The sequence below is a fragment of the Ananas comosus genome, linkage group 17 (assembly GCF_001540865.1).
Source record: "Ananas comosus cultivar F153 linkage group 17, ASM154086v1, whole genome shotgun sequence".
NCBI lineage: Eukaryota > Viridiplantae > Streptophyta > Magnoliopsida > Poales > Bromeliaceae > Ananas > Ananas comosus.
In genome coordinates this window covers 8,923,559-8,940,252 of record NC_033637.1, presented here as the reverse complement: position 1 = coordinate 8,940,252, position 16,694 = coordinate 8,923,559, and the positions used below count along the sequence as shown (strand labels likewise).

The window sequence follows — 16,694 nt, the reverse complement described above, 5'->3', positions numbered from 1 at the left end:
ATTGAACACGGTGATTGGTTCACCGTGTTTAGACACGGTGAACGAATCACCGTGTTCAACTAGAATACCTGACCCAGGCCCTGCCCGCGTGGCGCTGACGTGGCGCTGGCGTGGCAGAACCAGGCCATTTTTGCAAATAAATTTTGGACAAGACTATTTTTACAAATAAAATTTGTTAGGGGACTATTTGCAAAAAAAGCCCTTCTTTTTCCAACCGCAGTCCGCAGCCAACTTCTTTCTTCTTCTTCACTAATAATAAAAGTCATCGTCATTTCGTTGTTGCTTTTGCCCCCAACTCACTAGCCACTACCTCTCCTTTTACGTCTCTCCGTTTCCTTTGTTGGAGATCTGACAGTACTCCTCGTGTTGTGTCTCATCTTCTCCCCCTTATCCCTCCTCTGCTCCGATCCCGATCGAATATGGAAGCGTCCACGGCAACTCTTACCATCTCCGTCCTACTTCTCCTTAGTATCCTCTCCTCCATTGCCGCCGCTCCGGAGAGCGCCTTGATCACCCACCTCCCCGGGTTCGACGGCTCATTCCCATCCAAACACTATTCCGGGTACATCAAAAATGAACCCATCATCATGTACATACGCATTTTAACTATTCTTCTCCAGTTTAACTGTACTTGATATTTTATTTTATTTTATTTTATTTTGATTTTTAAAAAAAATTAAGGTATACTACTGTGGACGAGGAGCATGGGAGGAACCTCTTCTACTACTTTGTGGTCTCGGAGCGGAACCCGGCCCAGGATCCTGTTGTGTTGTGGCTCAATGGTGGCCCGGGTTGCTCCAGCTTTGATGGTTTCGTTTACGAGCACGGTAACCAGTTCTGTTAATTTACCTGTGATAAGTGAATGTGAGTTTTCGGTTTACAAGCTCTGTAATTTTTACGCCTTTATTTTCTTTTTTTCATTTTCTAATCAATTGTTGGGCTGTTTCTTTTCAGATAAACCTTTATATATATATATATATATATATATATATATATATATATATATGAGAGCCTCTCCACAGTCGATGATCTAATCCATCTTGTTTTAAGAAGATGTTTCAAGCGTCGCGCTTGATAAATAGTGGATTAGGCTTTCTCGCTGTGAGAAGGCATTGTTGGGCTCTCCATATAATTTTTTTTTCTCCGTCCTACGCCTTCTTCTTCTCGGTTTAGAGAGGTTTAGATTTCAATTCCTCCATCCAACATTTAATAGAATAAATTTCTCTTAATTGTCTTTCCCGTTACCTTTTCTGTCGGTACGTGCGACATGGTTCATATTTCTGATTATATATCTGTTATTTCTGTGTTATATTTCTAGTTACGAATACAAAGATTTTTTTAATTGTCAGCAACACGTAGATCACTTGTGGCCTCTGTTGAGCTTAGCCTCTGTTGAACTTATTTATGCCCTTTTCTTTCCAAATTAAGCATATTCTACAGTTGGTTATCTTTATGCTGGTGAATTTGATTTAGCCGATGGATATATTTCTAGGTCATTCTTGTTAGTTGATTGTTCATAGTCAAATTAGAAATTCGGAATTGATCCGGAATGCCTTTTTAGGTTGCATCATATTCAAATATATATGAGCCAAAGTTGATATTTAGGTTGATGTATCACATACATTTCATAAGAGTTTGCTTAAATTATCTGCCAGGCCCTTTTAATTTTGAGTCTGGAGGAGTACCTGGAAGCCTCCCGAAGCTACATCTCAATCCGTATAGCTGGTCTAAGGCATGTTTTGTCAACGAAAAATTTGTTTACTGCTCGCTGCTGATTAAAATTCTAGTAATTTGTAATCAAGCCATTAATATTTTGCCAACTGATGAGATTGTTTAGGTGTACAATTCAGGTTTCTAATATTATCTATTTGGACTCTCCTGCTGGTGTTGGACTGTCGTACTCGAATAATTCATCAGATTATGCTACTGGAGATCTTAAGACTGCTTCTGATTCACATACATTTCTCCTTAAGGTATCTCCTTAAATAGAGCTGCTTTTGAAGACAAATGAAATGTCATTGCTGTAAAGAATTATTTTGATATTTATGTTGATTTTTGGTATGCAGTGGTTTGAGCAGTACCCAGAGTTTCTTGCAAATCCATTTTATATTTCTGGGGAGTCATATGCTGGAGTTTATGTTCCCACTCTTTCATATGAAGTTGTCAAAGGTACAAATGCCCCCATAATATGATTATAGTGCGGCGTTTGGTGCATTATTCAGGTTCCATGTATTGACTGTATTTCCTATAGGGATCCAAGAAGGAGCAAAACCCACTCTCAATTTCAAGGTCAGATGTTTATATATATATATATATATATAGAACCCAGCTGTAATGCTTCCGGAAGCACCAAGGAGTTGGTGCTTCCAACTTTTTGGCCCTTGGATCAGGGGCTTTGACCTTTCGAAGCCCTTCGATCAAGACTAGTCCACCTAGGGGTTAGTGCTGCTAGGTGGAATAGTAATGATCCATGGGCTAAGGGGTAAAGCCCTTTCAAAGCCCTTGGATCAAGACTAGTCCACCTAGGGTTTAGTGCTGCTAGGTGGAATAGTAATGATCCATGGGCTAAGGGGTTGATCCAAGGGTTAACAAGTTGGAAGAGTGGTGCTTCCTGGAGCACCCTAGCTGGGCTCATATCTACATCTATACCTCTATACCTATAAATTACCCCTCTTAAGTTTGTCATATGGCAACATGTTCTTCATTGTTGAGTGCGGGCTCTAACTAGAATCGGCTTACATCCTCCACATGTTTTCTTCTTTCTTTGCTTGAATCGGACCGGATTTTCCTCTTTCTTTGCTTGAACCGAACTAATTATTGTTAAGTGTGGGCTCTCCCGAACCGGCTAAAGTCTTCTACATGTTTTTCTCTTTCTTTGCTTGAAATAAACCTGATTTCTCTCTCTCTTTACTTGAATCGAGCCAGGTCAACCTCTTTTTTTTTTGCGTGAACCGAACCGGGTCACACCTCTCCATTGAGCCGAATTGTTCTTCCTCTTCCTTAGTTTCTTTCATTGGCAAGATGAATCTCACCCTTATCGTCGTTTCTTTCATTGCCATTTTCTCTTCCTTTGTCGTCATTTTTTATTTTTTCCTCTAATTATCTACCCGTCGCATCGCAGGGGTTACTATACTAGTATATATATATATATATATATATATATATATATGTATATATATGTATCTATATGTATGTTTATGAGGTGCTTTCTTTTACCAAAAATTAGGTTGCAAGGTGGTGTACAGGAACCACTTGTGGGGGCTTATAAATTCTTGGTTTGATTTGTACAATTCTACACAGGGCTATATGGTGGGGAATGGAGTCAGTGACACCGTTTTTGATGGTGATGCTCTTGTTCCATTTGCACATGGAATGGGTTTAATATCAAATGATCTGTTTCAGGTATTCTTTGTGATTGAATGTCATGTAAATTGATTTTCAAAATAAAATGGTCATGTAACATTCTTTGAAGATGTGATTGCAGTATAATTTGTTATTGAAACAAATTAGTCATTATAAGATGTCGAAGAAAATCAGGAACTCCTAACTTATGCTGTTATTCTGCATTGCCAATTATAGGAGGTCTACTCTGCCTGTAATGGAAGCTACTGGAATCCAGTCAATAACAACTGTCTGGTCCTGCTAAGCAAAGTTGATTGGGTAAGATTTTCTTTTCATGTAAATAATCTTCTGTTGTCAAGTGACAACTTTTTTTTTTTTTTTCCTTTCTACTTCTTGATATGTGAACATATCATTACATGTTCAGGAACTCGATAATCTAAATATCTATGATATCCTCGAGCCCTGCTTCCATAGTCCAGAAGTCAGAGAAGTTTTGTCTGAGGACAGTAGGTTGCCTTCAAGTTTCAGAAAACTTGGTGAAACTGATAGGCCTTTACCTGTTAGGAAAAGAATGTTTGGGCGTGCTTGGCCACTCAGAGCTCCAGTAAGAGATGGACGCGTTCCAACATGGCCAGAACTTGGAAGTAGCTCAGTTCCCTGCACGGTTTGTACTAGAATGATCCTTATTTCTGTTCGTACTCTATTTCTTATTCTTTTGAGGTCGAAGTAAGTAGACAATTTTTTGTTTCATCTGTTAGTGAATATTATGAGAGAAAACAAAATCCTCTCTATGGTAAAACCTCATTGAAACTAAAACCCAAGGTTTAAAGTGCCGTGGCACGGGGGCGTGCTGCTGCCTGTTTGGCACGGTACGGCACCGGCATGCTTCCGTGCCGACACATGGTACGCTTGTGTGCCGATGAATATGCATGACCTCCTACTGACACACTTTGGTACGGATTTATTTCAGTTTTTTTAGTTCCAATAAATTCTTATAATGTTATTTTGAAAGATTTAATCAAATAATTATGAATATTTNTTCTCTTCCTTTGTCGTCATTTTTTATTTTTTCCTCTAATTATCTACCCGTCGCATCGCAGGGGTTACTATACTAGTATATATATATATATATATATATATATATATGTATATATATGTATCTATATGTATGTTTATGAGGTGCTTTCTTTTACCAAAAATTAGGTTGCAAGGTGGTGTACAGGAACCACTTGTGGGGGCTTATAAATTCTTGGTTTGATTTGTACAATTCTACACAGGGCTATATGGTGGGGAATGGAGTCAGTGACACCGTTTTTGATGGTGATGCTCTTGTTCCATTTGCACATGGAATGGGTTTAATATCAAATGATCTGTTTCAGGTATTCTTTGTGATTGAATGTCATGTAAATTGATTTTCAAAATAAAATGGTCATGTAACATTCTTTGAAGATGTGATTGCAGTATAATTTGTTATTGAAACAAATTAGTCATTATAAGATGTTGAAGAAAATCAGGAACTCCTAACTTATGCTGTTATTCTGCATTGGCAATTATAGGAGGTCTACTCTGCCTGTAATGGAAGCTACTGGAATCCAGTCAATAACAACTGTCTGGTCCTGCTAAGCAAAGTTGATTGGGTAAGATTTTCTTTTCATGTAAATAATCTTCTGTTGTCAAGTGACAACTTTTTTTTTTTTTTTCCTTTCTACTTCTTGATATGTGAACATATCATTACATGTTCAGGAACTCGATAATCTAAATATCTATGATATCCTCGAGCCCTGCTTCCATAGTCCAGAAGTCAGAGAAGTTTTGTCTGAGGACAGTAGGTTGCCTTCAAGTTTCAGAAAACTTGGTGAAACTGATAGGCCTTTACCTGTTAGGAAAAGAATGTTTGGGCGTGCTTGGCCACTCAGAGCTCCAGTAAGAGATGGACGCGTTCCAACATGGCCAGAACTTGGAAGTAGCTCAGTTCCCTGCACGGTTTGTACTAGAATGATCCTTATTTCTGTTCGTACTCTATTTCTTATTCTTTTGAGGTCGAAGTAAGTAGACAATTTTTTGTTTCATCTGTTAGTGAATATTATGAGAGAAAACAAAATCCTCTCTATGGTAAAACCTCATTGAAACTAAAACCCAAGGTTTAAAGTGCCGTGGCACGGGGGCGTGCTGCTGCCTGTTTGGCACGGTACGGCACCGGCATGCTTCCGTGCCGACACATGGTACGCTTGTGTGCCGATGAATATGCATGACCTCCTACTGACACACTTTGGTACGGATTTATTTCAGTTTTTTTAGTTCCAATAAATTCTTATAATGTTATTTTGAAAGATTTAATCAAATAATTATGAATATTTGCTATACTCATCAATTAACATATTTGTAAGTTTTTTTGTATGTAAAGTACAACTATACCTGATGCAGAAAAGAAATTTTTATAAGTTAGAAATTTTAAAATGCAAAGACATCGTGTTTTCTTTTTTTTTCTTTTGACCATATTACAGTCTTTTTTTTATAAAATACAAAAAAACAATTTTAAAAATTATTTGAAAAATTATTTTAAAAAGTATTTGAAAAATTATTTTTTAATTAATATTTTCAAAAAATTAGTAGATCTATCAAAAAAATTAAGCAATAAATTATATGACAAATAAATAAATATTTAAGTATTTAATTGATTTAATTTAGCTTTTAATTTTAGTAGTATTTTCAATTTTCTAGCGCAAAAATAAAATTTTATGTTTGACGTGCCTCAAAATTTGTTTATTGAGTTCGATTTTGTTCCCTGAATTCGCAAAAAATTTCGTGGTGCGACAAATTTTGATAAAATAATTTGTGAAGAAAAAATAAATGTCTGTGGTGGAAGCGAAGAATTTGGACAAATCTTTTTTTCCGTATATTGATAAACAAAAAAAATTAAATTATAATTTTTTGACTTACCTAATACGTAAATTTTTGATTTGCAATTTCTTTGGGAAGGTGTGGGATACCCAGAATACTTCGAATATCCCAAAGAACAAAACAAAAAGAAAAAAAAAAAAGCAAAAAAAAAGAAAAGAAAAAAAAAATAGCATAGTGCCGTGCCAACACTTTGCCGCGACACACTGCGCTATGCCGCTCTGTCTCTTGCAGCTTGGCACCGCGTGCCGTGGCACGGAGGGGGGTGCGAGACACCCCTTGTACCGTGCCACTTTCTTGGTGGCATGGTATGTGCCGCCCTGTGCCCTACGGCATAGGGTGGTTGTCACGCCCCGGGACCCAGCAGAAGCCAGTTCGGTGCGTGTCCAGACCCGCCATATGCCTACACATATAAGGCTTCTACAACAAGGCGATAAATAAAACAACAATAAACGAGTATCTAGAGATATTAGAGCATACAACAACTAGATTCTAAACAAGGAGATATATAAAAGAACTAATCCACTAATATAAACCATAAAGTAGGTACATCATAAGATCTCAAATACAAGAGCTAGATACACAAAATGGTGGTCTCTATACATGGATCCAACACTCTCACTCTTTACATCAAATACAAAAATAGAGAGAAAGACCACCTAGTAACAAAGCTCCTCACTAACTAGCTAGTCGCGACACCCTTGCCGCGGTCCCTAGCCTCTCCTGGGATGGAAGGCTCTGTAACAAAAACAACAAAACAGAGGGTGTGAGAACTATTAGACAATAGTTCCCAATGGGTAAGCCGCCGACCTCAGCGAAATGCACCACTAGGTTATAAAGGCATAAGTAGAGATATGAAACTAAAATAAACAGCATGTATATTCAACAGGTATTAAACTTGCTACGCTACTATGCCTCAATATAGCATGATGTCAACATGAAGTACATCTAATCTATCATGAATGAGTATATCCAATGAGCATACTAGTATGTTCTAAACATGTCCAACAGGTATATAATATGCACCAAACATGAATAACAAGTATACTATTATACATTAAACATGATTAACGGTATACTACTATGTCCAACAAGTGCACTTAGAGGTCCAACCAATACCTACTATCAAGTAGTAATTGTCACTTATTGTCAAATGTCATTTTCCATTCTCACTTAGGGGTCTACACAAGTGTAGTCCGGCTTGTGCCGCCTAATTGCCCGTGGTAGTTCAATATTCCTACTCTAGGAATGAGTCTATCCCACCCGGCCCAGTAGGCTACCCAATTCCACACGAGCGAGCTTATGTCGCGTAAGCCAACTTCGGAGTGCCGGCTTGTGGGGAGCGACCCTCACAAGCATGTGCGAACGAGCACAAATGGCAAGCAAGCATGGTCATCATCTCAAGTACGCAGTCATCATGTCTCAAACGTGGTATAAGTCACTAGCAACCCAATGGTCTAGTTCTATGTCACAATGTAAAGGTTCAACCGTTTACTAGGTCTAACGCCACTTTATGACATTATATCTTCTCCTGTGTGAAACATGAGTTCTATGTCCAAGAGCATGTTATACTTGTCATTTTCACTACATGAAACATGATTCCAAGCCACATATAAGAATGCTATTCACTTGCATGGTTACTATGTACCTATCTCTTTACTACATAGAGGTAAAATTTCATGATACATAACATATGCCTTTTAAGGATTCTAAAATTCACATATACTCTATCTAGCATGAATATGCATGATTTTCTATTTTACAATAAAGAATATAACATAGGGGGAGTTCAACCATTTCGGTGGTCAAACCCATCAAGAACTCCTTGCAACCCTTTCGTTTGCGCGAATGAAGGTGCCCACTAGTCTTCTAGCTCCCTAAAGAAAATTCTATGAGGGTTAGACGACATGAATGAAAATCCCATGAGTCTATCTTTAACCAACCCAACATTAGGTCAAAACTCAACTCAAATGGTAGAAAATCCTCTCAAATGCCAAATGGAAGCTAGAGTACTTCTATTCCAACCTAAATGAAGGTTCTACATCTATCAATTAAGTCCCAAAAGCCACAAATCAAAAACCTCCAAATAAAACCCTAGATTTCTCATTCCAGGTTTCATCTCAAGAAATCCACTAAAACATGAATCAAATGGGAGATTAAGGTTACTAACCTCTTTAGAAGCCCCAAACCAAGCTAGAGACAAGCTAGGGTTGAAGATCTCTCCTCCAACAAGCTTCAATCCAAGCCCCAAAGCTTTTCCCATGGTGGAAAGGTCAACAAGATGCAAAATAGAGCAAAGGGAGAGATCAATCTCCTAAATCCCAAGCAAAAAGAGAGGGAAATCAAGGAAAATCGGAGGGGAACCCTACCTCTCCTCCTTTTCTGTTGCAGCACAAAAGCCCCAGCCAAAGGGTGTGGGAAAATATATAGTGTAGCAACAATTACAAAAAGATCCCTCAAAAACATGCTGTCTGCGGTTGGCACTGCGTACTAGTGACACGAGCTGGAGTACCGGTACCAGGCAGCAGCACGCGCAAACCAGAGCCTCGGGTTGGCGAGAAAACACACTGCGTACCGGTACCATCGCAATGCCGTACCGGTACCAGGTCCAGTACCGGTACTCAGCCGATACAGTACCGGTACTCTGCTTTGCAGAGCTCAACCCGAGAGCAGCCCCAATTCCTGCAATTCAGAGGTTTGGTGCTAAGTTTTAATCCTCACTCCTCAAGCTGCGAATCATAGGTTGGAACACAGTCAACGACCCTCCAGAATATCTGGAAAAACTCAGAACGCAGATCAAACATTCGAACCTTGCAATTTGCTAAAGTTCAGTGTATTACAGCGGCACTTTAAACCTTGCTAAAACCTATTCTTAAAATCATGGAGGAGGTCACTTCACAAGTATCTGGTCATTTGCTTTTGAAGGCATTTAAAAAAAATGCAATATTAACTTCTCATGAAATAGGATTGTTAGCGTAGTTAGGGTTTTGTGTATTTAGTGCTATTAATTAGATGGTTCTTTATTATTCGATCTAGTTGTATACAGCTGGCACAGTTGGCTTGACTGTAACTGAGTCATACATGTACATTATATATATGAATGAACTCTAGAGGGGTTGTGTGGGCTTTTATCCAACTTTTCCAAGGATATTTTAATTTTTTTACTCTTCCAGTCCTGTTATTCCAATTTAGATTCAGATCTTGAATCTTTTAAAGGTTGCAATATTCTACTTAGTTTCTTCATCATTACTTTTTCAGAGGAACTTTATATTTTTGGCTGTGGTATAATGTTAAGTAACTCTTTGAGTTGTAGCTTGGAGGAGTGTTGTCAAATTCTGATCCTTTATAGCCGGAAAACCAGATAGACCTTAGTTTCCCTTCATGGATTTTTGGGAGTTTTGGTTTCATCACATTCCCTTATAAGGAAAAGTTGGTAATGAGATTGGGGATCATAATGTAAAATACCCATACATCAAATAATTGAGGTCGCTATAGGTTTCTTTCTTTATGTAGCTATGAGTTTAGTATCATCTATCACTTAACGGTTACCAAATCTTTTCTTATTGTTGATGACTTACTAAATTAATATCTATGAGACTTCTTTGTTTGATTTTAAGTAGGCAAAATTTTGCATGTATTAAAATAGAGACAATTTTGTTGAAGTATGTGCCTTCTTTTGTAAGTTATAATGGTAATTTTTTATTTGGCCCATAAAATTTTCTTGTTTCAAAAGAGGGCATGGATATCTTTGCCGGTCAATAATTAGCATAATTGAAGCACCATGTCTATTGAATTTATTGAGAAAGCAGACGATTTATAGTGTCATGTTTTTCATGGTTACATAGTGCGAAGGCTTTATATGTTGATGTACATTATATCAATTAATTGTCACGTCCTGCAAAATAAAACATGAGGAGATGGCAAACTCGGACTTCGCATCTCATAGGGCACATTTGAAGAATTTTCAAAGTTCCTAACATAAAGTTTCCAAAGTTCCTTTTATAAAATTTCTTGCTGTGTAGCTAAATTCCTTTTAGTTGGTTACTCCTTCAGATCCTTAGATATATTTACCAGGTAAGGCAACACGTGAAACTTTTATCCTCGGAACTAAAAATTCTTCAAATTGACGCAAAATAGGCTTGTGATTGTCACCATATTTATACGGATTACTTAATATCAAGTCTTTTACAAGAAATATGGCTAGGGCTGGCAAAATTGCTGTTACTTGCAAGCTTGCTTGATGCACTTTAAATGATGGAGGAACCTTAGTTATAACCATTTCATAGCAGAACTATACTTGAGAGCGAATACAAAAGGACTAATGTTTGAAAGCCTATTGTTGCCAATACAACCTTTTCATATCTAAATTAATTTTTCGGTTTACAAAATCTATACAGAAGTCAAGCTCTTATTAAATAGAGAGGCCTAACAACTGACTGCCATGCTAAAGATGATACACTGGCCTGCTTAGAAATGAGAGCAAAAAGGTACAGAGGAAAGGCTATGAATATGTCCATGCAGTTTTGACCTGCTAGTCCACTCCCTCTAATTCTCCTTTTTTTTCTCCATTGGGTCGTAGATAATATGGGTGATCACTATGCATATTTGTTTGTGCCATATAAACACTACTTCAAGAAAAGTAAATCCTGTTTAACTGGACTAGTATCCCCTGTGGTCCTAGTGTTTAAAGGCTTTTGAATAGCTTTAGGCCACCCAAACTTCTTTTAATTTGATGCACCATTTTATTCCAATACGTTAAATTGCCATGGTGAGCATTACCGCTAACCCAATTTTGTCCACCAATGTTGTAATTCTGTTTTCTGGCTCTTTTGTTTGTGAGAAAAAACTAGCTTAAAGGAAGTTTGTTTTAGAATTATGTCCTCTCTGAAAGTTGTAATTCACTGGTGAAATGGAAGACAAAAGTCAGATGCTATATAATCTGTGCCTTGGAAGTGTTTGCAATGTTCATTTGTTTGTTACTATGAGAAGATTTATAGATGACAAAAGTCTTCCAGACTGTTTCTCTGCTATATTTTAGATACATTTAAATTCAAAAATAGTTTTATGTATGTGCTGCTTAATTTGCCTTGGGATGATTCTTTTTCCTAGCTAGTGTTATTATTTCCATTGGATATATAACACTGATGAACACAATGTCCGTTTAACCATAGGATGATGAAGTTGCTACTTCGTGGCTGAACAATGAAGCTGTAAGATCAGCAATTCATGCGCAACCGGTATAATTACGGTGTTTTAGGTTTAGAGTTTTTCCTACTTCGAAGCTTCAATTCTTCAGAAACTAATTTCATCTGCTTGTTCACTTTTTCACTTGCTTATATTAGAGAAGCTTGATAGGGGCTTGGGAGTTGTGCACAAATAAAATAGACTTTGATCATGATGCTGGGAGCATGATCAAGTATCACAAGAACCTCACTGCTCAAGATTATCGTGCACTTATATACAGGTATGCTATACTTATTAATGTTTAACTACCAACTCTAAACACTAATGGTGGAACAAATTTGATGACTTATTTGTTTGTTTAACACTTGATTAGTTTGTAATGTGAAGAAACAGTACTAACCTGTTGAATTTGAAAATTTATCTAAAATTTTCAAACCCCAATTACTTTCAATTGAGGTAGTAACGGTGGTCCGAAGAAACCATATAGCAGCTTGGTAAGTGTATATACTTTTAATTGATAATAGCTTATATATCCCTACAAACTATCCTAAATAGCATATATCCCTACAAATCTTAAAAAACTTACAAACCCCTACAAACTTCAAAAACTTTTGGATTTGAAAAATGAGAGTAAGTTATTCTGATCCTGCTACTGTGAAAAAATATGCTAGACGTGCCCAATTAGGTGAAATTTTTGATCATTCAATACGACAGTATGAACACGATACCAAGGCAAACCCATGGAAATACCTCTTTATCAAAGAAAAATAGACACTGTCACTTTATTTTATCGCATTGGAAAAGATGACAAGGGCTATAGCTCAACTTTATTTGATCGCATTGGAAAAGATGACAAGGGCTATAGCTCTGTTAGGTAGAGCACCTCGTTTACACGTGCGCCAATGCTTTTCAAGGGAGCTTATTATGCAATGAACATAATTGATCTTATTGAAAAATCAACCCTTCTTACCCTGAAAAAGCAAGGTCACCTTGCGTCCTTGAACCGATAACCATCTTTCGGCTAACCTAGCCTCCTCCCCTNCATAAAAAGTATCTAATGAATTATGAGTTCAATAGATCCTGTTTAGCAGAAAGACGGATATTCCTTGCTCATTATCAGACAATCACTTATTCACAAACCTCGTGTGGGGCTAATAGTTTTCATTTCCCATCTCATGGAAAACCCTTTTCGCTCCGCTTAGCCCTATCCCCTTCTAGGGGTATTTTAGTGATAGGTTCTATAGGAACTGGACGATCCTATTTGGTCAAATACCTAGCGACAAACTCCTATGTTCCTTTCATTACGGTATTTCCTTTTTTATGTCCCTATGTCGCCACACCACACGGGAGGGACATGGGGACGTAAAAAGGAAAGAGAGGGATGGGGGTTTTCTCGCTTTTGGCATAGCAGGCCTATCTGATATCATCTGAGAAAAAAAATGAGAATTCATGGGGAAATCAAGAAATAGATCGAAGGGAACATCATGTGTTCGATTGATTATATGACCAATTGTATATCACATTTTTTATTCGGTCCACAAGAATTCTCTTCGTTAGTTGGGGGAAGAATCAGCACAAATTGGATTTTTTGAGGAACGTATCGAGAGAGAAGAGGAGCCGTGGTGGTCCCCCCCGGACCGCCCGGATCCCACGAGTGAATATATATTTATCTCGTCTGTGATTTAGCAATCCCAAAGTTTCTTTTTGATACGATCAAATAAGTAAAAAATGATACTTTTTTTTTTTCATTTTCGTACTCTTTCTTTCATAGCATAAGTATCAGAAAGAGACTTCCGGTGTGGAAGAAAAATGGTTTGTGATGCTGAAATGTACTCCCGACACATAAGATCTACGGAGCCTGCAAAGGAGTTGTAGATACTGCTGTACGAACATCAGATGCTGGATATCTTACACGTAGACTTGTTGAAGTAGTTCAACACATTTAAGAAATTGAAATGGAAAAATTAAGGAAAAGGTAAAGAAAAAATCCCCGGTTTATTCAATCAATACCCCGGTTTATTCAATCAATAAAAGTACGATAAGCAAGCTTAACCCCTTGTTTGTTGTTAAATTCAATTCCCCCACCAAAATATGAATAAAGCAAGAAAAAGGCAAATGGTGTGTAAATATAAATAATTACACAAGGATAGATACTAGTTACCCTTCCCTACTTTATTTTATTTATTTNTCTAACTTCTAGCTATAGAACTCTATTAATTAGTTTAGTTCATATGAAATTAATAGCTAAGATCCGACATTTTCCGGAATTCCTATACAATATTTCTTACGCTATTTTTCTCTTATGCGAGCCCGCTTAGCTCAGAGGTTAGAGCATCGCATTTGTAATGCGATGGTCATCGGTTCGACTCCGATAGCCGGCTTTTTCTCTATCTATTTTTCCGAGATTGATAATCTCTCCTTTTCTTCAAATGAAATGCTGGATCAGCGATCTATTATGTCGTGGTAACTTGCAACTATTAATAAAAATGGATTAGAGCAATTAGATCTCTACAGAACAAATCATCAAACGGAGCCTCAACTTCCTATATATATATACAAAAAATCCAGATGTTGATACAATTCATTTTTTTTGTAGTACTTCATCAGTCGATTTTGCTTTGTTTATCCTTTAGTTCAGTTTGAATTTAGATTTATTGTGTAAAATGAAATTTCAATAAAATAAAAAAAAAAGGAGTCTTTATGTCTCGTTACCGAGGACCTCGTTTTAAAAAAATACGCCGTCTGGGAGCTTTACCAGGACTAACTAGTAAAAGACCTAGATCCGGAAGTGATCTTAAAAACCAATTGCGTTCTGGGAAAAAATCGCAATATCGTATTCGTCTAGAAGAAAAACAGAAATTGCGTTTTCATTATGGTCTGACAGAGCGACAATTACTTAGATATGTACATATCGCTGGAAAAGCCAAAGGGTCAACGGGTCAGGTTTTACTACAACTACTTGAAATGCGTTTGGATAACATCCTTTTTCGATTGGGTATGGCTTCGACCATCCCCGGAGCCAGGCAATTAGTTAACCATAGACATATTTTAGTTAATGGTCGTATAGTGGATATACCAAGTTATCGTTGCAAACCCCGAGATATTATTACTGCGAAGGATAACCAAGGATCAAAAGGTCTGATTCAAAATTCTATTGCTTCATCCGCCCATGAGGAATTGCCAAAACATTTGACTATTGACTCATTCCAATATAAAGGATTAGTAAATCAAATAATAGATAGTAAATGGATCGGTTTGAAAATAAATGAGTTGTTAGTCGTAGAATATTATTCTCGTCAGACTTGAACCTAACAAAATTAAGAAAGAAAGGTTCATAGAATTTTGTCCCCTTTTCGCCGAACTAAATAGATCTAAGGGCCTTAATCCATCCGCATTTTTCACCTATCACAAATGGATCAACAGTAGGATTTTTTTTTTTTCTTTTTTGCTCTTTCCTATTTTATAACCACAGTAATTAGGAATAGAGAATTTCTATCAAATAAAGGTCTTATTGCTGGAATAATGGTTTCAATTGTTATTTGATTTGATACATCGTGGTCGATAACGTTGGTGAATTAACAGAAACGGAAAGAGAGGGATTCGAACCCTCGGTAAACAAAAGCCTACATAGCAGTTCCAATGCTACGCCTTGAACCACTCGGCCATCTCTCCTACATAATCTTATTATTGGCCAGAAACTGAGTGAATAGCGAGTTATTCATATTACTGCAGTACAGGTACGACCGATCACTAGTTCCATAGAAAGAATTCCGTTCCCATTTAATATTTCTCAACAAAAACTTCTCTCATTCATCAGCTACCCCACGGATCTATTCCAAATTTATGAATCGTCCCATGGATTTTGATATTTCGATTGTATGGCGTGGTGTATACACGTTATGCAAACAGAAGGTATGGTTACTCGAAATCGAGTGGATGTAGCGAAAAAAGGAAATAGAATTAGACTGCTATTTCGATGTACTAGTCTACTATTTATATTAGATGTACATCTAATATATCATATACATACATATTGTAAATTGATCTATATAAACCCTCCATTTAGTTTGACCAATTGTATCGTTTCCTTGTGTATTCCTATACGAAGTTTTTGTATATGTGTCTCCGGGTACTCCTTTATCATTTCGTCCAATAGAAATAGTTCTTCTAATCCTAGAATTTGTCTTACTTTTTGATGCATATAAGATTAAACCATGGATTATACCAATCCAATTACTTTATTTTGACTTGTAGAAGCAAAGCAAGAATTTGTCGAGTTCTATTCTATCAGTAGAATAAGAAATTCTAAGTATTTTGTTGATCAGGCGACACCCAGATTTGAACTGGGGATAAAGGATTTGCAGTCCCCTGCCTTACCGCTTGGCCATGCCGCCAAATCCGATCCAAAATCGATGAAAATATTATTCATCCACATTTTATTACTAATTGTTTGTTTTTTCAGAGGGGGGATTGCTGAACCCTTTTTTTCTTTTTTATTTGTTTTTTGATCTTGAATCTCATTGTGCTTATCCCTTTTCAATCTCTTTCCAAAAATGAATTCTTGTTTCTTATGGGTTCACAGAGGCAATAACCGTAAATGCACCAGAACAATTGGAAAATGTTCAAGTACCTCAAAGAGCTAGCTATATCAGAGTAATTATGCTGGAATTGAGCCGTATAGCTTCTCATTTGTTATGGCTTGGGCCTTTTATGGCGGATATATTCATTACCCAGTCAATTTTGTCGAATGATCATTGTACACCTCTTTTCTCTCTCCTTGCCATTCTCCCTTAGATGGTACTGCATCAACGCTATTGCCACCTCTGTTGCAGCTGCCATAGCCACAACTGATGCTTTGCTGCTACTATTTCCATTTCACTACACTCCCATCATCACTGTTGTTGTTGTGAACTCCTCTGTTCCTCCCTTCTCTAGCCTACACTGCTTTACCATCATCTTTGTTCCCATTGTTGTTGAACCACACCATGCACCAGCATGCCACTAGCTATCACTATTGTGGAGTACAACGCAATAGGTGCCTGTCATCATAAACTACATCAAGGGCTACATAACCATTTAACCAAAATACTAGGACTTTTAACCGATTCATGATCATATTTGCAAGTTTTTTAAAGTTCACAAGGGTATATCAGTTTTTCTAAAGTGTAGAGACAAGGATTAAAGTGCTGTGGCATAGGGACTTGTCGGTTGTCACCTGGCACAGAACAGCACAGGTAGGGGTGTAAACAAGCCGAACACGAGCGAGCTGG

At 37.3% G+C, this 16,694-nt stretch overlaps 1 protein-coding gene and 3 non-coding genes across 5 annotated transcripts in view; 2 read left to right on the top strand and 2 right to left on the bottom strand.

Moving 5' to 3' along the window:
• The window catches only part of LOC109723101 (serine carboxypeptidase 1-like), a 44,538-nt gene continuing 28,107 nt past the window's right edge, over positions 264–16,694 (top strand). The window contains exons 1-11 of one of the 2 annotated variants that reach the window (XM_020251318.1): positions 264–562; positions 682–827; positions 1,656–1,732; positions 1,851–1,973; positions 2,067–2,169; positions 2,252–2,289; positions 3,301–3,402; positions 3,580–3,660; positions 3,767–4,006; positions 11,412–11,477; positions 11,583–11,704. In XM_020251318.1, coding sequence (XP_020106907.1) covers positions 420–562; positions 682–827; positions 1,656–1,732; positions 1,851–1,973; positions 2,067–2,169; positions 2,252–2,289; positions 3,301–3,402; positions 3,580–3,660; positions 3,767–4,006; positions 11,412–11,477; positions 11,583–11,704 — 1,241 coding nt within the window. In that variant the 5' untranslated portion in view covers positions 264–419. The remainder of the gene's footprint in view (positions 563–681; positions 828–1,655; positions 1,733–1,850; positions 1,974–2,066; positions 2,170–2,251; positions 2,290–3,300; positions 3,403–3,579; positions 3,661–3,766; positions 4,007–11,411; positions 11,478–11,582; positions 11,705–16,694) is intronic. The other variant, XM_020251317.1, reaches the window with a different exon arrangement.
• On the top strand, positions 13,733–13,805 carry TRNAT-UGU. The gene has a single exon. It is a non-coding gene; the product is annotated as a tRNA-Thr (tRNA).
• TRNAS-GGA lies at positions 15,010–15,096 on the bottom strand. Its single transcript has one exon. It is a non-coding gene; the product is annotated as a tRNA-Ser (tRNA).
• On the bottom strand, positions 15,748–15,818 carry TRNAC-GCA. The gene has a single exon. It is a non-coding gene; the product is annotated as a tRNA-Cys (tRNA).